At 44.2% G+C, this 22,376-nt stretch overlaps 1 protein-coding gene across 3 annotated transcripts in view; it reads right to left on the reverse strand.

Moving 5' to 3' along the window:
- Window positions 1-22,376, reverse strand: part of FMNL2 (formin like 2) — a 316,007-nt gene that overhangs the window by 4,779 nt on the left and 288,852 nt on the right. For 2 of the 3 annotated variants that reach the window (XM_049615644.1, XM_049615645.1), the window contains exons 14-25: window positions 21,089-21,401; window positions 20,528-20,749; window positions 15,597-15,721; window positions 14,761-14,963; window positions 12,975-13,209; window positions 11,830-11,898; window positions 11,583-11,663; window positions 9,275-9,404; window positions 6,808-6,971; window positions 5,791-5,892; window positions 3,711-3,809; window positions 2,867-2,990 (exon numbers count right to left, since the gene is read on the reverse strand). In XM_049615644.1, the coding sequence (XP_049471601.1) occupies window positions 2,867-2,990; window positions 3,711-3,809; window positions 5,791-5,892; window positions 6,808-6,971; window positions 9,275-9,404; window positions 11,583-11,663; window positions 11,830-11,898; window positions 12,975-13,209; window positions 14,761-14,963; window positions 15,597-15,721; window positions 20,528-20,749; window positions 21,089-21,401 (1,867 nt within the window). Of the gene's footprint in view, window positions 1-606; window positions 923-2,866; window positions 2,991-3,710; window positions 3,810-5,790; window positions 5,893-6,807; window positions 6,972-9,274; window positions 9,405-11,582; window positions 11,664-11,829; window positions 11,899-12,974; window positions 13,210-14,760; window positions 14,964-15,596; window positions 15,722-20,527; window positions 20,750-21,088; window positions 21,402-22,376 lie in introns of those variants that run through there. The other variant, XM_049615646.1, reaches the window with a different exon arrangement.

Here is a 22,376-nt window from a genome sequence, read left to right on the forward strand (position 1 = left end):
ATGAGGAAAGACTATGGAGAGCTCCTAAAGCCTTTGTTTTCACTTTCTGCCTCACAGCCTTGTTCCAACGTGATATCTGAATGTGGGCATGACACTCAGGAGAAGAGGTGGAATATACAGCTATGGATTGCCTATATCAACTTATACAGATTTCTAGGTCCAAAGGGCTACTTGCTTATACCATGAGCTCCATCATGCTGGGGATGATGGCTACAGATGGTATAAGAGAGTTAAGAAAGACCCAATTTACAACTGTGTGTAGTTCACACTTTTTTCTGCAAATCATTTTTCAACTTTAGAGCACTCTGCATTCCTGAGCACTTGCACACAGCTCATTTTATCAAAGCATGTTAAGTGAGTACAGAAAAGAGGCTGGTTTAATATCTGTACATTCATGACAAAATAGCAAGTGCTCAATAAATGTTAGCTATGGTAGTTACTGTTATTCATGACTATCATTTTGTGTTCAAAGACACTAGCCCAAAAGACTTGTAACAGCCTACTTGGTCCGAATACTAATTCTCAAAGTAGTGCTCTATTTAGAGTGTTTTTCTAAAAATTTCTGCAAGCAATTCTATTAATCCAAATCCCTCAGACTCAGACCACCATAGCCGTGTGGATTCCTAGACATACTGAAAGTGGCAGTGAGTAAGCAGTAATGACTGAAATGCAAAACCATGCAGTGTGAAGGCAACATAAAATATAACATGATGGAGACAGCAATTCCATGCTAGCATATTGGGTGGCCCTAACAGACAGACAGAGGGGCATAAGAGGTCAAAAAATCTGTAGCAACCTTTTAAGAGCATCAGGTGAGAAAGAGTAATAGTTTAGTAATGGTATTCCTCAGTGAGAACAGGTTCGCAGAAAAATCGAGAGCCACGCTTGGCGGTGCGAGCAGTAAAGGGCACAGTCTTCAGCACTGCATTGAAAATGATAGCCAAATAAAACAAACGGCAGAGAGTAAGAGCCAAGATCTATCATATTAGTACATGGTTAGTGCTTTGTTAATCATACCTGGGGAAGGCGAGGGGGGGAAGGGGGGAGGTGGCCAGGGAAGGAGGGAAAGGCAATATATACCCAAGTGAGTTCATAAAGTCTAAAAGAGTTAGTCAGTCTGGGGCTTGGTGGGTGGAAAGTATTTTAATTAGAATAAAACCTGCTCTGTAAGCCGATACTCATTCACCTCCAATGGTGGCTGAACGATTAGGTCAGGCAAATAGAAACTGGACATTTCACTCAGTTTACAAGCCAGGTGTCACTGACATGGAGAACAGACTGATGGAAAAGGAACTCTAAGTTCTTAATATGCGAGGCTCGATGTTCGTCTCCCTGCAGTTAATCTTATTACGGCACAGAGGCTAGCAGGTGCTTACCCAAAAAGATCTGTTCCTGGTCTTGCTCAGAGCAGAGCTTCTCCCTCAGTGTGGGGGAAACAACAGGGGGGCTAAACAATGGGGACTTTCCCTAGGGGCCATCTGCAAGTCACTGCAGAGTGAATGAGACACTGGCAGACACACGTGTCCAGATTACATGTGCGCCATACCGAGGCACTTCACCGGCCACTTACCTATCCACTGACGACTGAGACGGTTTTACTCTTGGCCAGACACTCTTTGTTGACTTCCTGTTAGTGATTTATTTACCTATTTTATTTCCTTGGGTTTGAGCTTGTGGGAAAAAAAATTGTGATTTTGGTGGTTTGGGATCAATCCCTATTTACGATGCTGACTGAGCTATTAACAAAAAATGAGAAGTCAAAAACCTGAAAGTTACATTTCTTAAAAATTAGGACAATGGAGGAAATGTGACTAATGACTGCACATTTGATATTAAAAAGTTGTTAGTTTTGGAGGTATGTGATAATGGTACTATGGCTGTATTTGTTTGCTTTATTAAATAGTCCTTATCTTTTGAAGACGCCAACAGAAATATAACCAGATGAAACTGTATGTCTTAGATTTGCTTCAAAATAATCCTACAGGTTGGTAAATGGGGAGCAGGCAGAAGCAGACAAGTAACAAGACTGGCCATGAGTTGAAAATTATTAATAGGTGATGAGCATATGGGAACTCATCATACTATTCTCTACAGTTTTGCATGGCATATTTTCTAAATTTCCTACAGTAAAAAAAAAGTTTGAAGTCTCTTGGAAGCTAATAAACAGTATTCATATGCAACAGACAAGAAAGGAAAGTCACTAGTAGCCACAGTCATAATGTAGTGGCTCAAATTACTTTCCCGATCTGTAAGAGAATGCAGTATCTCTACAGAACGGATTCAAGCAGCAAGCATTAGGCTACAACTTAATCAGACAAGGACCAGGCTGGGTTAGGCACCACTCACTGAAAACCGTGGGCTAGCAGCCTGCTGGCCCATTAGAATGAAAGCACCGGCTCCTTATTTCCTACTGTCTTCAGTTACGTTGAAGGAGTAAAAAAGCTCGTAAAGAGCATGCTGGAACAATGTGCATTGACTCCGGTTAGTACGCAACCCTGCATGGGCTTTATCCATAGTATTTATTAACCAGGCACTTGGGTAGGAGTGGCCACATAGAAAATGGAGCAGGCTAACAAATCAAAGACAATGGAAAACCATCAGAAGGCGGGGCCTGGTGAAATCTGCAACATTCCAATGATAATGAGAAACAGATTTTTCAGAGAGTGCTGGGTCTCCTTGACAGGCAGTATACAGCCACTATAAATATGCTTCTAACACTAGCATGGAGTTCCCCTTTATTCTGGATCTGCATAAAGTCACCTGAAGAACTTGTAAACCCTGGATAAAAGCAGCAGCACAATGGGCGAGTAGCTCACTAGGGGATCAGTGGGGTCTCTATGGGCCACAACGAGAAAATATCTTTTACCTGTGATAATGTCTTCAATGGCGCCATCTTTCCCTTCATATACATGTCTGTTATCTTTAACTTGTCGCCTTCTTAATTCTGCAATTAATTCTTGCTGCTGCCTCTTTGATTTGTGGGAAGGAGACTGAGCAGAAAAAAAAATGGCAGAGATTAGTGGGACCAGCACCACTGGTCCAAATGTGCCTGATCATTGAATAAGCAGCCTCAGCCAAAAACACAAATGGCACCATTCCAACATTCTGCCCACAGAAAAACTCAGAAAGCTTCTGGGACGAAAACAAACTTTCTCTGAAGCACACACAAAACTCCAGCTGGCAGCAGTGGGAAGGCTGGATCCTGCAGCCACAAGAGACAGCTGGTATTAACCATGGACTTCTTAAACTTTGGTGCAGAGGACCACGATGAAGAACACTCTGATCTGCCAGCCTTTGCAGTCTTTACCTAGGCTGCTTCCCTCCAGGGAATGCTCCTCCCCATGCCTTGTAGCGAAGCCCTCCAGCTCTCATGGCCAGCACCAACGGCAACCCCATGAAGCCTTCCCTGGACACTAAGCAGTTACTCATCAGGTTATCTGGTGTGACCTCACTGTATATCCACCTGAGATTTAAGTGCCTCATCTCTGTAAACTTGGAAATGCTACACAAACATGCTCTTCACCTCATTCCACTGTATGCTGAACAAAGTAGTGAATAACAAATCCATGTGCCACGTCTGCAAGCCCTAGAAGGAAGCTGTGAGGCTCCTGTGCAAATCCGGCTTTTTGCCCCTCTTTCCTGCTGGCTTCGAGGAACCACGAGGGCCTCCCCTCCCAGGAGGACAGTCTCAGGGGTCAGGCACTTCTCACCTTTGGGTCCTGCTGCTCCATCAGGGCTTCTTGCTCCAGGAGTTTTTCCATGAGCGCTTGTTCCTGCTTTTTCCTCAGCTCATTTTCCTCTTCGGCTTGCTGGGTCAAATCAAAAGAACCCAAAGATTACGTCAGTGGGAATGATGGCAATCAAGATTCTTTTAAAGTCACTCTTAGACAATCTTGATGAGCCAGGAATCAGAGTGAACAGAAAGCTTACAAGATCTACCACATAAGTCTATGCAGGGCTCTGATCTGGGCTTTCACTGTTGGTCTACAGGACATCTCCTAGCAATTCCAATTCTGGTCCAGAAATCCCTTCCTGATGACCCCCTTCTCCACTCACAATGCTCCTCAGTCTCAGTCCCACAGATGTGGGACTTCTGGCAGCTCTGCTCCGTGATTGTCACATGAGTTTATTTTGCTTCCAGAATCTGTCCACCTACCTACAGTTTCTCTGAAAGCAGGAGTTCAGATTCCTCTCCTTGTGCCCGTGGTTAGGGGGAAATCTCCATTCATTTGCCTCTTATTTCCTTCAAGGGTCTCACCTGAGTGACACTCTCAGGTCTCTCCCCACAGCTCACTCCTCCCCAAGGGCAGCAGAGTGACTAGTCTGATAAATTTGGGACATGGAATCAAACAGACTCAGCTCAGCTCAGCCTTCTTGGGCATTCTCTCTTTTGAAGCCAGCCTCCCTTAAGTGTGGTCCCAGCCCATCACAAGAATCACTTTGAGTGATCTCTGCAGCACACTAGCATCACCAGCCCGGTGAACCCAGGGTACCACAGTCAGCAGCAGCTGGTGACCGGTGACATTCTCACCTCTCACAGCTCCCAGTGATTTTTTGCCGTGTTTGGGTTCATCCCCACTTTTCCTTTTGCCAACAGCTTGTGATTATTACGGCTACACAAAGCCATGCTGAGAGAAGATGGCTAAATAATGTAACCTTCCGAATTTCAGTAAAAGGCCAAAGGATGCTTCTGGAGCTAGAGAAGTGACCCACTATATCCGACAGGATGTTTCTCAAAAATGATGACCCTGCCACCTTCTTCTTCCTCCTCCGATCATACTCTTCCTTCTTCCACCAAGGTTATAGGGTAGACAACCCTGGAGTGTAACGTCTGCAATATCTCCTAAGTATACGAACATCCCTTAACGCCCCCCCCCAACCCCCCCCCCCCCCCCCCCCCCCACCTCCCAGTCCTTCTTTCTCAGGAACAAATTCTTCCAACACATACCTCTTTGGGTCACATGATTTTTCAAAACCATAGCCCTGGATTGGGTCAAATATCCTATTTAAAGGAAGGGCCACTGAGCGCCTGGCTAGCTCAGTCAGTTAAGCATCTGATTCTTGATTTTGGCTCAGGTCATGATTTCACAGTTTGTGAGTCTGAGCCCTGCATCAGGCTCTGCGCTGATAGTGTGGAGCCTGCTTGAGATTCTCTCTCTCTCTCCCCCCCTCGCTCTCTGCCCCTAACCCATACCCCCTCATGCTCTCTCTCTCAAAACAAACTTTAAAAAAAAAAAAAAAAAAAGTAAAGGAAGGGCTATTATTGGTCCAGATGAGGAAACAGACAGTAACTATCCTTCCTGGTGCCATCTTTCAGTCCACACTAGAGAAAGGTCTAGATGACCTAAAGGTCTGGGCAGGACACACCCAAGCAGGCTGTCTCTGACCTCAGCTACAGAGTCCTTGCCGGAGGCCTGAGTCCTCTCCCTTGACTTGTCCCACAACTGCACGGGAGGCCTGGAGTTTCTAAGTCCTTCACTCTGCCCACAGGAGTGAACGGTCAGGAAGGAAGTGATGGTCCTGGAGTGTCTCACTTGCCCCAAAGGGCAGCCAAGAGCTTTTGCCTTCAGGCTGAGCCCCAGTCCTGGCTGGGTAGAAAAAGGAAGCCTCACGGGTGAGGACCTCCACAGAACTGGAGACTGCGGCCTCACATTGACCTCCCAGATCAGCTGCCTAAAGGACAGGGAAGGCCTCTGCACAGCCGCGGAGACTCCGGCACAGCTCTGGGGGGACACCCATTTGAGAAATGATGCCAAGGAAGACTTTAAAGGACCCCATGCTCCTATTTACCTTATAGGCTTTCACAAACCGGACAAAGACGGGAAAGAAGACAGAGGGTGGCGTTGTCTTGGGGTTTTCTCCAAAATACTTCACCACATCATCAAAAGCATCCTGTAAAGAAACAAACTTCTCTTGAGTTTCGTAAAGTCGAGCATCTGAACTTGACACTGTGGGGGAAGAGCAGCAGCAAAGCAGCAGGGAGGATCCAGCCGCCACCACAGCTCTTGTCTGTCCCTCTCATTTCCCCACGACTCTCTAAGGACTCCTGTTTCCTCCGAAAGCCCAGGCAAAGGTGACCAGAAGAAGGCGATAGTGCCACACAGGAATTCATCTCTGGGACCCCCTGCACTTGTGCACACCTTCATACAAACAAGAAACTACCCCTTTTGAGAGCTTCCTAAGGCCAATGGTTTAGAAGGGATCTTAGAAGTCACTCAGACTCCAATCCCACCTCGCGGCTTCAATGCTCCTTATGGTGTTGCCACCTTAGGGACACTCCAGTCTCCACTTAAACTGTTTCCCGAAACAAGACAGCCTCGTTTGGGAGCCATTGCACCACGTCTGCTTTCTGAGTTCCCACAAAGCTCCGCCTTCCCTTCTATGATGGCATGCACAGTCCGTTTTGGCTGTTTTTCAAATGTATACACTTAACCCCCAGTGTAGTATAAGATTTCAAGGTCAAGGCCTACAGAAACCCAACACCCTGGGCAGGAACAGGGTTTTGCTAAGCACAGGAATGACACATGTTGGCTAAAATGAATACAGGACTCACACAGAGGGAGCCTCGGAGTGGCAGGGGAGGGCAAGGGGAGAGGGATGGGCCTCTAGAGAAGAGGTGAAGACTACAAATTAGAAGAGGACAATGAGCAGAACAGGGCACTTCCAGGTCCAATAGTCATCGGTTCCATAAGAAAATCTACCCTCGGTAGACAGAGGGCAATCCTCCCCCAAAGCCAGGACTGGCACCCAGGTGGGCTTAAGGGACCCAGTCACTTCCTCATGAGTGTCCAGGGAACAAGTACTTACCTGTGCAATCTTGGCATCATCCTGCAGCTTCTTCAGCTTCCCCTCATTGTTGAGGATGAACTCCTTCAGCAGCGTGTTGTGGTCGTGCATGGTGTACTCCCTCTTGGTTAAGTCCATGCCTCTCTGGAGCTCTTTGACGTCCAGCAAAACATTCTCGAGGGAAACTGAAGCAGAGACAGCAATGTCCCCATGAATGTCAAAACCACAGTGTATGTGGCTGGTAAGCCCAGTTTTCAGTGGATTCCTAGGGTTACTCAAGGGCCATAGCTCTGATTTCCAGCTTTCAGAGCAGAGATCTTACAATATGAATAATTTACTAGTGCTCACTTCCGGGCACTGCATTAATTTCTATATATGCACTAATTCATTTGCACTATTAGCCCAATTTGCCAGCAACAAAAAAGGCAGCATAAATAGGTTATGTGGCCCTAGATTGTGCAGCTAGGAGGTGGCAGAGGTGGAGCTCAGATAACCATGGACCCCAAATCCTGGGATTATACCCAGCTATTCCATTTCTCTTATAGGTGATGATAAGCCGTTGGTTGGTCTGTAGACTCAGAGGTTCTGTAACTGTGCCAGGCCCAAGATTTGGACCTCTTTTACATTTCTGTGGCTCTCCAGCAGGGGGTAGCATTTAAATGCTGAACTTTAGTTACGACTGACCCCTAGAAACCAAGCAACCTTGGACAGCTTCTTCTGGTCCATCAACCCTACTCTGTTCCCGAAGGGTTCATGTTAATGTAATGAACCCTTCTTCCATCTGCAGTGTGGCCACCCTCCCAGAGCAGGTACATTCCTGCAGCCTCCTGCAGAAGACCAGACCCCACCTCTGGCTCCCTACTGCCCGATTCCGCTCTGCACATGGATGAATTACAGAACAGGCCAGTTATGTTTTTCCCTTGCTAGACTCACACGGTCTTATTCAACTTTGACTCCTCAATGCTTAGGACAGGGCCACATCCACAGCAGGGACTCAAAGGTTCACTGGATAAGCAAAGGTATAAAGAATCTCTGTCAGCTCACCTGGCCACCAGAGAGAGGACACAGAAAACAATCCAGCCAGAGATCCTCAATCTCTCCACTTTCTAACTTTTTTTCAAATGACACTTTTGGGGAATCTCACTTGAGCCAAACAAATCAGCCAAAACAAAAATTTTTATAAAACGTTTTTCTTAGTTACAATTGTGATGCTAAACAATCCCTAATTTAGGTGGAGAAACCTGAAAAAAGGAAAATCACTCCACCAGAAGAGAAGTCCCAGTAACTGCGTAAGTGAGCCCTGTGCCCTCAGTGGGTCTGCCATGGCCCACACTGCACAGCCCTTCACAAAGGACCTTCCCACCTGCCTCTCAGTCTCCACTAGGGCGTCCTCGGTACCTACCCCAGCTAACAGTGCATCATCTCATTCATTCGTTCGCTCATTTACTTACTCCCCCCATCAATGTGCTAGCGGCTAAGGGAATTACAAAGATACATAAAAATAAAGATATTACCCATAAGTCCACAGGTTGAAACAGACATGTAAATTGTTATAGTAAAATCTGACCCATCGTGTATGAAATAGTATGGAATGCTCTATTGTAAGAACACAAAAGGAGCAGCCATTTTACTTTGAGGAAGTCAAAAAAAATCTCGCCCTTAAAGATTCGATTCACCAAGTCTGAAGCAGACCTCAGGAATATGAATTTATAAAAAACACCTTGGCTGCTCAGGGTTCAAGATCCCAAAATGAGAATCAGAGTATGTAACCAACACTGAGGTTAATCTGCATCTTGTTCCTTTTTCTAGCGTAACAGCCTTTGGAGAAGACATTGCACATTAGACAGTACACTATATAAGACACGGGTTCTAGTCCTGTCTCGCTCATGTTCTACCCAGGTGACCTTGGGCAAGACAGTTAACCTCTAAAAATGTCAGTTTTCTCATGTATACACGGGGATACCATTACATGCCTATCATAGCCTGGCTGGCTCAGAATCACCGATGATTTAAATGAGAAAAATGCATAAACTGCCATAGCAAAATAACGGCCAAAAGTACTGATAATTTAGCTCCCACTCAGGCTAACGGCACAATGCTTGAGCTACCACACCTGAGCAACTGGGACAGCGCAAAATCAAACTGGCAGAGGCGGGGGGTGACTGCTTGATTTTCATTCTCATATTTCAAGTGACGGCAAGAGACTAAGAAGGACAGCGAATGGAAGACAGAAGCTGCCCAGGGTCCAGAGACCGGACTCTTTAGACAGGACACAGAAGGGTCTCCCTTACGTCCCTGTTCATTATGGCTCCCAGGAGCGGGAAACAACCCCGGCCCAGGTACCCCAGCAAAGAGCTTCTGATGTTTTCGTCACCTTGCCTTTCCAGAGGAGTTCCAAAGAGTGGTTTAGCAGGGAATGGTTCCCCCACGATCCATGATTAAAGGCATTCGATACCCAAGAGTAACATGAATAGCTGAAATCAAGTACCTGCAGCAGCTTTCTCCACATAATGAAGCTCATTATAAAACAGGGACACTTGGTGATATTTTTCTTTTACAACATTTGAAATATAGTGCAACAGTGTTTGCTTTCGGTCTGTTGACTTTGTATCTAAGAGCTGAAAACAAAAGGAACAGGGGTTAGGGTAGAAGAGGATGAGAAACTTGTCCATCAGGTGAAGTCCACCCACTCAGAGTAATGGAGGACGGTACCCCAAAGTGGACCACAGGAGGGTCAAACCTGGACGTGTTCTCCCCTAAACCAACTGACTTGTAAGTGACATCAGGACTTCTCCGCCAGGGGGTATGCTCAACGCCAGGAGGACTCCAACACCAAAAACTGTTCACACATCTCTACCCACACAAAACCGTCCCACCCCACATCTGCCATACGACTTTCCCTGACTTAAAAGTGGGAAGCCCCCATTCCGAGTGCTTTCCAAAGAGAAGGAGCAGAGAAGTGAGTGTGGTGCTGGTGGTACACGGGTACTCCCTATGTGGCAGGACTCCCACAATGCAGTCTACCCATTTTCAGTTCAGCTCTCTCATTCCCCAGCCTCCGTGACCCGAAACAGCTGGGCTTGCCACACATGACCGTCTTGGGGCCAGGAGTGGGACCAACTAGACACTCGCTACCAAACAGCCATGTCTCCCCAGGGCTCAGGACTCTGCCTGAGCAGAGCTCAACCTTCTCATGTGGAAGCCACGTTAGCCCCAGCCGTGGGGGAGAAGAGTATCACTGCCCACATAAGTTAGACAACTCTGAAAAACAGCATACCCTTTTCCATCCAGAGGGGAATTTTTTTTTAATGTTTATTTATTTTTGAGAGAGAGAGAAAGAGAGACAAAGCATGAGTGAGGGAGGGGCAAAGAGACACAGAATCTGAAGCAGAGCTCCAAGCGCCGAGCTGTCAGCCCGACGCAGGGCTCGAACCCATGAACCACGAGATCATGACCTGAATGGAAGTTGGATGCTCAACTGACTGAGACTCCCAGAAGCCGCCCCCAACCCGCTTCTTTTTTTATTTAGAAAACACAGAAAAGTAAAAAGAAGCACTTTGAAAAAAAACCCTAATTCTATCCAACCTCTCTGTTGATATCTTTACCTACTTCCATTCAGTTTTTTTTTTCTGCATTTTTTGCATGGATGAAATCAAACTGTACATGAAATTTATACCCTCCTTTCTTTTCTAGACACAAATTTTTAAACAATTTTTAATGTTTACTTTTTTATATTTATTTTCATTTTTGAGAGAGAGAGAGAGAGAGAGAGAGAGAGAGAACGGGGGAAGGGCAGAAAGAGAGACAGAGAGAGACACAGAATCGGAAGCAGGCTCCAGGCTCTGAGCTGTCAGCACAGAGGCTGACATGGGGCGTGAACTCACAGACCATGAGATCATGACCTGAGTGAAAGTTGGATGTTTAACCGACTAAGCCACCCGGGCACCCCTATTGATTTTTGAGAGAGAGAGACAGACAGAGAGATAGAGAGAACACAAGTTGGGGAGGGGCAGAGAGAGAGGAAGACCCAGAATCTGAAGCAGGCTCCAGACTCTGAGCTGTCAGCACAAAGCCGGACACAGGGCTCGAACTCAAAAGCCTCGAGATCATGACCTGGGCTGAAGTCGGACACTTAACCAACTGAGTCACCCAGGCGCCCCACAAAATTATTTCTTTGAAAATTCTTCACAAACATTCTAAGAGTTAAAGAAGAGTTCATCATATTAACTACTGTTATATTTAATAATTTTCCAAAATGATGGATCTTTACATTGTTGCTATTTGCAATGATAAACTAAATATAGCATCCATAATTCAGATTCTTGAGGAAAGAGTCCCAGAAATGGAAACACTGGGTCAAAGGGCTTGAGTATTTTTTTTTTTAATTTTTTTAACGTTTATTTATTTTTGAGACAGAGAGAGACAGAGCATGAACTGGGGAGGGGCAGAGAGAGAGGGAGACACAGAATCCAAAACAGGCTCCAGGCTCTGAGCTGTCAGCACAGAGCCCGACGCGGGGCTCGAACCCACCGACCGTGAGATCATGACCTGAGCCGAAGTCGGCCGCCCAACCGACCGAGCCACCCAGGCGCCCCAGGGCTTGAGTATTTTTAAAGTTCTAAGTGCCTGCTGCCCAGTGATGTGCCAGAAAATGTGTACCCATTCATCCTCCACCTATAGCAATCTTCATCAAAACATCCTACCCCACTTCCAAGAGCAGACTCCACTCTGGGACTTAATCTCTGCCGGTTGTTTTGTCCCTTATATAGCTCTTATAGTTCTTTCAGTCCACTCACCAGATCTAAACTCTGAAGTTTAAATCCATATACTGCTCCTCGCTTACTGCTATTCATATAGTTTCCAAGGGCCAAGATAATCTGCAAAAGAAAAAAGAGAGAGAGAGAGAGAGAGAGAGAGAGAGAGAGAGAGAGAGAAAGAGAGAAAAGAGAAGCCCATCAGAACAGCATCCCAGGTATTCCCAGGCCAACGAATGTGGCTGGAGTCATCTCTTCCCTACGTGTATACAAGGAAAACTTTACTTGCCTCCAGAATTTTCTTGAGTTTTTGGGATGATTTTATAGAAACAGATGCTGCTATAATTGAGTGCAGTTGCTAGATTCCATTCAAAGGAAGGAAGGGGGTGAAAAAAAGAGACATGTTAAAAATAAGAAACTCTAATTGGAAACTAAAACTTTAACACAGAAGAAAACAGACCTGCATTTAGACCTTAAATATGCTGAGATTCTATTTTTCTTCAACATAACAAATTTAACTTGTCCTGCTAGGTCTTAGGTAACCATATCATTACATGCAAGCTCTCTCTCAAAGTATATGAAATAAGAAGAAATGTCAGAACTTATCACAAAATCTGTAACCAATGGGACTCAAAGCTCAGAGTCCACAGTATCTTCTAGTAGAACTCAATTCCCTGCCCACCTCCTCACATCATGTAAGACAATATGTTTTTAAATGAATGGAGCTGTCCAAGAATGAAAACAAAACACCAAAGGAATATAATCAACCTCCAGAAGTTCTCAGAACATGTGTTGAACAGACATGCTACTATAGTCGGTAATTAACAAGTTTATTTAGAAACAGAACTGGGAAAGAACTATTTATGATATTTATGTTTATAATATTAATAAGTCTCTACCAGATTAACACAAAGGGACAAGAGATGGTTGGCTCTTATTTCTGCATCACCACAGTGTACTATAACAAATCTCCAAGGAAAAAGACTCCTGTGGTAAATTTACAATGCTTCCAATGAAAGCCAGTAAGCCTGTTCATTAAAGATACATTAAAGTCATTTTAGAAATGAACGCAACATTTTCAGGTTTGCGAAACCAGCCAGAACATTAGTATCTTCAGGAGAGGAAAAGTTTGAGAAAATGATTTTCCTGGTCCTATGTACTGAGGTGGAAACCCAGAGGACATCCATAGACACAGAAAATGGCATTCTATGGAGGAGAATAGCAATATGGAATATGGAAATCCACTATTTTCACATTACTTGGCATAAACAACGTGAAAAAAAAATTGCCAAAATAAAAGTGCAATCTAGAAAGTTCTGGGAAGGAGTCTTTAGAGCCCATGACGCTATGTGCAAATTCTGGAAGAGACTTAAAAGAAAAAAATGATTCTATATCTCTCTGGACCCTCTCCCCTGCCAGAGTTGGTCCACTCACAGGAGTCAGCATCTGAATGCTTTCCGCAAAGTTCCCAATGAAGGCCATGATGGTCATCTTCTGCATGAGTCTCTCAATTTTACTGAACTGCATCATGAACCGGTCTTCATCTGACAAGTTCTCCAGGGGCTTCCTTTCCCGCTCATAGAGCCGGAACACTTTCACCTCATTCTCAGTTGGCAAGAACCTCATCAAACATTCTACAAAGTCTACAGGCAATGTCTTCAAGTCAAATCTGAAGACAGATGTGGACATGTCAGTGTTAGAGTGAACACCTCCTACCCTTTCAACCACACCACCATTTAGTCCTATCCATAAACCACCAATGCAACGAGTTGACGATGCCTATAGCTGCACTGTGAAGATGCCAATCGGTGCTGGCTCCTGACTGCCCAACAAATAGCTCCTTTCTGAGAACCCACACCTTATCACAATAGCCATGCTCAGTTTTTAGCCTACTACTATAGCTTTAAGTCTCTAGAAATCAACAGTAAATGACAGCAGGAAGAGCAAGAAGGCAGGCTAAAACATCTGATGGGTAAGTGGTTCAAGGACACGTAAGTGGTTTTTAAGGCATATGAAGTATTGCTAATTAGGAAAATTAATATTACACAATTACAAAATATCGGGTAAACTCTAATATATTTCAATTAAACCAACAGTCTGGGGTATTTTTTTCTTCTTTAGAAAAAAATGTATCCAAATGCCTGTACAAAGTGGATGCTGTGGCTTAAATGCATACATCCCTTGAAGGTAAACCAGATCTTTTTAGATATATGCTCAATTTGAACAAACCAAGTATTTGCTACAACCTCTAATTTCTTCCCTGGACAATCTTTGTCCGGCAAAATAATATAATTACATCTAACTATTATGACAAATAAGGTATATGGAGGTTAAAAACCAGAATGCATATGACGTTTCAACATCAAAAATCAGAACAGAGTATAGGATACACTAGATTACTGGATTACAATCCAGACTGAGGACATGAAATTGGAACAAATGATTTCTGAGGGTCATATACTCCTCCATGAATCTCACCGAAATTTATGAAATACAAGTTTACAATGAACTCATTCCTAACACATCTAAAACATTTGTTCTTTATCATAGTTGAACATCCTCATGACCACAAGAAGGGCCGAAAGATTCCTCTAATAGAAAGCAAATAAAATGAATGCCTTCTTTGCAGTTCAAGGATAAAAAAAGAACTGAACTTTGTTTAAAATTTCCTGAAAGTTGCTAAAAGAAACAGGAATCACATTCCTATTGTTATGAATTAAAAGATGCATCTGTATCCCATTTGCATTTGGCACTGAACTGTATCATTCCACAAATGCCATCAAATTTGTATTCAACACATCTAGAGAGAATTCAGATGCTCCATAGAAGAGTGACAGTCTCTCCCTTTCCTTAGCTCGGGTAATTCTCCATCCTTTGTATGTAAGCGTTGCTATAGGCATATAGGATACCAGACCAAGTAGATAAGTGATGCCACAATCCACTTGTCATTCTTCTCAAATAAATTTCACTCTAAGACGGCATTCCCAAGGAGTATTTCTGGCCCACCCCTTTGGTGGCAGCATTTCATTCAACACTGACGTCACACGTACGTAACAAAGGGAATCTCTGGTGTGTGGATATCAAGAACTGCCCCACCTTTTATCTTTGATCTTGCCCCGCTACTGAAATATTTGTTACCTACCGATTCATCACTTGCTTATTTTCAGTTTTATCCTATAAATTTATCAGAATCTAACTTTCCAGAATGCCCTGAACTTACACATGGATAGCTTTACATATCTCGTCAGCAGTCTTTCCAGCTTTCCTCAAAGTTATGGCTAGATTTTTGGCCCTATTTGCTTCCAGTAACGTCACTTTGTTTGATCCCTTCTGTGTTATCTTCTGTTTGCTTGAAGAAAGATCAATGGCAGGACCTTGAGCTTTTGTCTTAAATATTTCCTCAAATTCATCCACATTTAAATCCTGGAGTAAAAAGGGATGAAACAGGCAAATTGGATTATACTTAAAAATTAACTTAGGTAACCATTTTGACAGTTTCTTAAGCATCAAAGAACTTACTTTTTCTACTCAATATTTGCCTTTGATCAAGGCTTGCTCTATCTTCCTGTTTGTGCTATGGCATGACTTAGGCCACACAGACAGCCATGAAGGTCTAAAGAAGAGAGCTGATTCCATCTGGCCAATTCAGCTGCCTTTCACTAATTACCTTGCAGAGCTGGCCACCACAGACTAAAGGATCCATCAAACAGCTAGTGAGTATAATTATTGAGTTCTTATTCACTTGTAGTTCAATAAAGGGTTTTTATGCCCTTTTATAAATTAAGGGCAGGGTTTGTGTCAGATACATATTTTGTGGCGTCTACTGAAGATCATCAAAACCACTCCATAGTAACATAACTTTTAAACACAGTTTTGAAACAATCTTGCAAAATAGTGTCCTATTCTCTAATATTAGAGAATTTTCTTTTCTTCTTTCCATCAAGGCATTTAAAATACTAGCATTTTATTGCTGAAACTTCCAGGTTAGCAGAGCACCCGTTTGAACTTTGCCTCACAGAGAACCAGCCCCTAGTTTCTCACCAACGAGAAAAATACCTCCAGAATCCGCTCATCATCAATTTCGTTGAAGACTGTGCCATTGATCTGATTTGGCTTCAGGGCAACCCAGTTAAAAACTGGCATTCTGAATTTCGTCTTGATTGGCTTCTTAATTTTCACAGCTACAGAAGTCAGAGAGGATCAAATTAAGATTCCACCCAAACCCCATGACTCTCAAGAACAATCAGAGTAGTCCTTGCAGATGTCACTTAAACACTGCAGGAACACTGGCAAGAGGTGCCCAAGTGTTTTTAAACACAGAAAACATCACACATGGCTTTGGCAAGAGTAATCTGAGGTTTATCATTTGGTTGACTGATGCAACACTGTAGGAAAGTTTTCTAAGAGCCAGGGTTTTGGTATTTTTTTTTTGTTTTGTTTTTAATGCAGGCAAATGGATTGCTGCATTACAATCACAATGTTAGGACAATGTGTAGGACAAAGTACCGGGGAGCAAAAATTATTAATGATGTTAGTAGACAGCAGAGAGGACAAATACTCAGTGACACTGGTGAATGTGAGTCAAATTTTGAAATCTTAAATTCTCAGTTCTAGAACACACATTTCCAAAGCAATCTTAAAAGATGATCAGGGACTGCAGGGAGTGGCTGTCTATACCACCAGGAATGTGACGTCAAGAAGACTGACTTTCTGTAACGTCGAGCAGCAACGCATTCTTGTGAACAACTTTGACAATGGGGATTATATTCAGGCTGAGTTATTCCAACCACACCAAGGGCCATGAACAGCCCAAAACAGAAAATATTTAAGATGATAGAAGGGGTGCTTAGAAATTACGATTAGTACTGCTTTTTGAGACTGGCCACAGTCCCTTCCCCCTTTTTTAAGGAGCAAGTCCTCCCCAGGAGTCAGCTAGATGCAGCTAGAAGGTATCAATGAACCCATTAAAAAACACAGAAAACCTCTTAATAGAGAGGAAGGGATCTATCTTCCAGGAGTCAAGTAAGGAACTGCCGACTCCTCTCACTATGGGGAAATGAGCTAAAAAAGGAAACCCATTAAAAACTCCATTAATTAAGGACACATCATAAAGCAGTCTTCCAGACCCATCTAGCTAGACGCACGTATCCTCTTAAGTCTATCCCGGGACGCCCACCACACTATTTGGGAGCTTCACTATCTGCCATCATCAGCACGGGAGAGAACTGCAGTGCACAACAAAATAAACCCAACGTACGCTGGGCTTTTACCTGGCTGCCTGCCATTCCTCCAGAGTTAGGAAAGCCATATAAACAGCAGGAATGTCATCTGATAAATCCACAGAAAAGCATGCAGGAATACAGAAACACTGCCTTTGTAAACCAGGCCTTTCTACCACCACGTGACACCTTAGTCCCCACCCCCAGAAGTGTTGGATTGCTCGCTGCCCTTCGTTTAGGTCCACACTGCCCAGGAAAACCCATGTCCTCCACAGGACAAAGAAAGAGACCTTCCTCTAATCTGGCCTTTGAACAATATGGAGGGAGAAAAAGGAAGAATAGAGGAAAAGCTGTAAAGAGATCTTTCCACAGTCTGAGCTGGCGGGTTGGTGCCATTTGACTCCACCATCCATCCACGGATACCGCAGGCCTCAGGACACTGGCTAAAAGTCATTCCATCTGCAGCCACGCTACTTCTAACTCCTCAGCAAGATTAAAAATAAGCCTGAGATCAGAACACGGGCAAAAATAGGTTATCTTCAGAAAGGTGATCCTAACTCCCAATGGGGAATGGGGGGTGGGTTGTAGAAGGAGAGGCCTACAGGTGACCATGACAGACACAGTGCTCGCAGGGTTCAGGCTGAAGGCAGTGGCTCCACGTGGTGGTAGGTGTTCCATGAAGAGAGCTGGAGACCAGTGGGAAAGGCCTGGAAACACAGCACCTAGCAGCCTGTCCTTGTCCTGTGGAGCAACTACCCTTTCTCCCCCAGAATAAATCTAAAATCCTCCTAGAATTGATGCCTTGGATCCAACTATGACAATTAAACTAAAAGGGAAAAAACAAAACAGAACAAAACAACAACAACAACAACAAAAAACCCACTCCTCTTCTCTTAGGGGGAAAGGAATATGGCATATAAAATCCAGGCTGTCTGCTCGCCGAGCCACGATCTATTCTACTAAAATGCACGAGCAAACCTGGAACAACAGTCAGCCAACAGCGAGACTTCCCACAGACACAGGGTCAAAATGCAATGGTTCAGTGTAAGATGGAGTGAAAACATGTCAAGGCACAGTGTGACCAACGGGAACACATGGCAAACACTCAAAACACTCAGTGAGGAGCAACCTACAGAAAAGCTTGATTGGCCCATCTTTTGTGGAAGCAGAGAGAACAAAGAAAATAAAAAAAAAAAAAAAAAAATTAGATATGGTTAGAGTCAAGCCACTCAGCAATTCACGCACTTTTAGCAGAGAATTTCATGCTTCTTGGACACATTTCACAAGGCAGCACAGAGCCAAAAATTCATTTCCATTCGGACCTGCCTTGAAGACTCCCTTATTATTTTGTTTTAAAAAGTAATCCTTTTTAGAAAAGGGGAAAAAATGATTTCATTATAGTGGTCCCAAACAGCCATGACTGAATTGTGCTAGGTCTTTCTCAGAAGAAATGAGAAATGTTTTAATGAAAAATAATCAGCCAAGTATAAATTCTCATCGTGAACTTCCAAAGCACATTCTCCCAAAGAGACAGCACAGCAGTCTGTTACAGATGACCGAAGCAGGAAATGGGAGCCAGACTGCTCCGTCAAAGATTTGAGGAAGAAGCCTTACCCTTCAAATATACATTCCACACTATGTTTTCTCTCTAAAATGCAAAGAAAACTAGATAAAATTAGGGGACCTCGTTCAGGTCCCGTCTTAGCCACCAAGCACACACCTGCTCATTGCCTTGTTGAAGAGATAGGCCATCCTGTTGCCCATGGATCCCAGGGCCTAGCAATGTCACAGGCTTCTGGGTTCCGGGAGCCCTTGGTATATCATCCCAGCTCTGTCTCTTGGCCCTACTGGGACATCCTGACTCTGGCCTCTTGATTCCAGGGAGAAAGTTACCCAACACACTGGCAACACCCCTCACAAAATGTGCTCCATAATGATCTCATAATCCTTAAATCTTATAAAACAGAACATCTTGTAGTCCATCAATGGACACTTACGGCACTTAGAGAAGTTTCGTAAATCCCACACACGGTCCTCTAAAAATGGTGTAAGACACATAAGGGACAACTTCCAACTGCAGAACCCTGAAGGTAGCAGTGGTCATCAGCTGAACAGAGAGTTCCACACTCTAAAGCTGAGGCAATTGAGAGAGCCTGCAAATTTTTAAAGTTAAGTAGCGAGAAGAACCCAGGCAAAAAAATTAACCAGAGAGGACAAGCGTTCTACCGGAGGGAGCCCTGGACCTGTGCATCGTAGCCTCATGGCTCTTTCGCTTCGCCAAAGCAGTTGTGAGTTCTAGAGGAGAGCTCGAGCGAATGGGAGTGGAGGCTCTGCCACACGGAGTTTTTGCCAAGGACAAAGGAAGTAGTAGCAAAGGAGACACCCCATAGCAGCCGTGTCTCCGGGCGCTACAAGGAAAGCCTCATCGGTGAGCCAGGTGCACATGCCAGTTCCAAGTTTTCACACTCAGTCACTGAGAGCAGCCTGTTGATGGAATGGATTCCTGGGGCTTCTCAAGAGGTTTTGGTTTGCTTACATTCCAAAACCCAACAGTTCCATGAAGATACACCTTCAACTTTTGTCCTTCAGAAGCAATAAAAGTTCTAGAAGAAAGTACTAAATGGGGGAGACCTTGAAAGAACTAAATCACTGGATTACTGTGAACATTACTTTCAACAAGCATCTTATTTCTTTCTCTGAAAATTTTGTGGAGGTTGGGGTGGAGGTAAACACCACAGCTTCGACGTGAATTAAGGAGGTTGCTCTGGGTCACTCAGATGAATGTGCCCTAATGGCTAGCCAGTACAGCTGCTGCTGGGACACTCCTGAGGGATGGAGTGGGCAGCCTGGAAATCTCTTACAGCTAAGATGGTCATGTAGACATTGGACAAAATGCTCTGGGAACTTCCACACGTGTAAGAGTGGTAGTTCTGCATCAGAAATAAGAGATCTCACCAAGAGACAGACGTAGGGGAGGAAGCAGAATTATCTGATGTCACGCAGACATGACATGGCAAAGCTCAGAGCAATTCAAAATGCCAGGGAAATGCTCCATGACTGAGAAAATCGCTGTGGTATTTTAGAAAATAGTAAAAAGTCACTTCCAACAGACAGAAATCAGAACTTCTATTTCAAGGCATTAGAACGACTCTCTTCTTCTCGCCCCCCACACACCCTATTTCTGGTGAGGGGTGCCGCATTCTACCCTGGTTAGCAGGAGGGCAGCATGTGCTATGCGGAAGCATTTCAAGGCACACAGATACTGCTTTTGGCAACATCTTCCCTTGAAGCTTCAGCTCCACTATAGTGAATTCTATCTTCAAATGCACAGAAGAAATGCCTAGAAACCTACATCAGGCAATCACACAGAAAGGCATTTTCTCCTTTTGTAAACAACATTGCAAGTACCTACCAAAAACAGAGCTCTACTACAGATGTCCACAGGTGTTTGATGAACCCATGAAAATGCACTTATCCCTAAGAAGGTAACTAGTTTTCCTTCCCTTTCCTAGTGGGGAGAGTGGAAGGTGGGAAGACTGGAAAATCAGAACTCCCTGCTAGAGAGAGCGTAACAACAGCTACTCAGAGAAAAATGCCTCCTGTGAAGAACTTCCCCTTTACTGGCTACATTAGCAGGAATGATATTAAGAGGAGATACATGGGACTGCAGGAGACTTGGACATCCAAAGAACGGCTTTAAGGCCTCCAGGGGTAACACAAATGAGTATTTCTTGCACAAGTACCTGGGACTCCATTCCAAGCTCTTACCTGCTAGTCCTGAGTTGAAAACCACTGTGGGTGAGGACGTCCCAGGCAGCGGGGGTGCAGAGGGAGGAGGTGGGGGAGGTAAAGGAGGAGCTGGCACAGTCTCAGCTGCAGGACCTGGGAGAGGAGGGGGAGGAGGAGGGGGTGGAGGGGGTGGAGGCGGTGGGGGAGGGGGAGGGGGTGGTGGCGGTGGTGGCATAGGTGGCGTTACTGGGCCATTTTGCACTAGCAAAAAAAAGAAGACACAAATTGCCTTTGAAAATAGGAGAACGGTTTCACCTGCTGGATGTCACATGCACATAAAGGAATCCGAAATCAAAATCATGAAAAGGACACAGGATTTTTTTCAGTGACTCTAAAATCTACTCAGTGAGAAATAAAGAATATACTGCAGCATATGTAAAATGAAGTTTTATAACCTAAATCTCAAAATGTAAAAAGTTTTTAAAATCAGTGAGTAAAAGAAAATGCCAAGAAAAGCAAAGTGCACAAATGGACAGCGGATAAAAGAAGAAATACAAATATCCCAAATACTACCCTCAATTCTCCTACCAGGCTCCTCACCTGCTTCAGGTGTGTCTGATGATGGAGGTAGTGGTGGGGGAGGAGGGGGCAGGGGGCCCGAGGAGGCAACCCCCATTGCTGGTCCCACAAAGTTACCCACTGCCACCTCTGACCCTGTGGACGATGTGCCAGAAGCCACAACTGGCAGAATGGCAATGTCCCCATCCCCTTTCTTCTGAATTTTAATGGTCCCTTGTTTCTCCAGTTCATGAATCTTTTTTTCCAGGGTAGACTGTCTTTGAATGGCTTCTTCTTTTTCTTTGACCATTTTCCTTAATGTGTGAACCTGGGTATTTGCATCTTTGTAGATTTCCTGCAAAAGAGTTTGCAGTCACCAGTCTATCTTCATGCAACATCCATACCTCTTACCATCAGATTGGCAAACTGAGGATCAAAAAAATAACCAAACAAGGGGCATCTGGGTGGCTCAGTTGGTTGAGCATCCAACTTTGGCTCAGGTCATGATCTCACAGTTCGAGAGTTCGAGCCCCACACTGGGCTCTGCGCCTACAACTTGGAGCTCAGAGCCTGAAGCCTGCTTCTGGTTCTGTGTCTCCCTCTCTCTCTGCCCCTCCCCTGCTCACACTCTATCTTTTCCTCAAAATTAAACAAACATTAAAAAAAATTTTTTTAAGAAAATAACCAAAAAAATTAAAAGGAAGGATACTGATATACACATAAGAATTCTATAGAACTCAGCCTCCTATAAAAGTCCTATTCATTCTCAATTGTTCACTGGTAATGCATGCAATATACTCTAGCAATTGTTATCACCAATATAGTTCTTTCCATTAATAAGTACAGCTAACTCAATTTTCCTTGCAGGTGGAGACAAGCAAGGCAGAGATGACCCAAAAATAATTTTATAGCTGACTTTGGAATATCCCGAGGATATTCTGGTGGGGCAGAATGTTTTCCTTTTTACTTGTTTTAAAATTCATTTGTAACTCCTAGACACGTATCGGCTAACAGTAGACAAAAGTCCCTAAGTCAGATTTGGATAGAAGTCAGACTGGGATTAAAAATCTGCAAAGCATAGAAGAATCTACTCATGAATACCCAGGGGCTGACTGTTCTTGAATGAGTTTCTCTGGCCTTCACAATGCCCTCCTGCAAGCTTAGGACAGCAATCACTGTAACCTTTTTCCTTTTGGTTTGCAGTTAACAGAACAGGCCAACGCTTCCCTCTACTAATTACTTTTTTTTGTCCAGGTTTTTAGCAGAAAACAAAAAAGTTGCAATTTTCAACTTAAAGGCTGTCCTCGTTCCTTTCATAAGGGGCTCACGA

This window comes from Panthera uncia (assembly GCF_023721935.1).
Source record: "Panthera uncia isolate 11264 chromosome C1 unlocalized genomic scaffold, Puncia_PCG_1.0 HiC_scaffold_3, whole genome shotgun sequence".
In the NCBI taxonomy this organism is placed as follows: domain Eukaryota; kingdom Metazoa; phylum Chordata; class Mammalia; order Carnivora; family Felidae; genus Panthera; species Panthera uncia.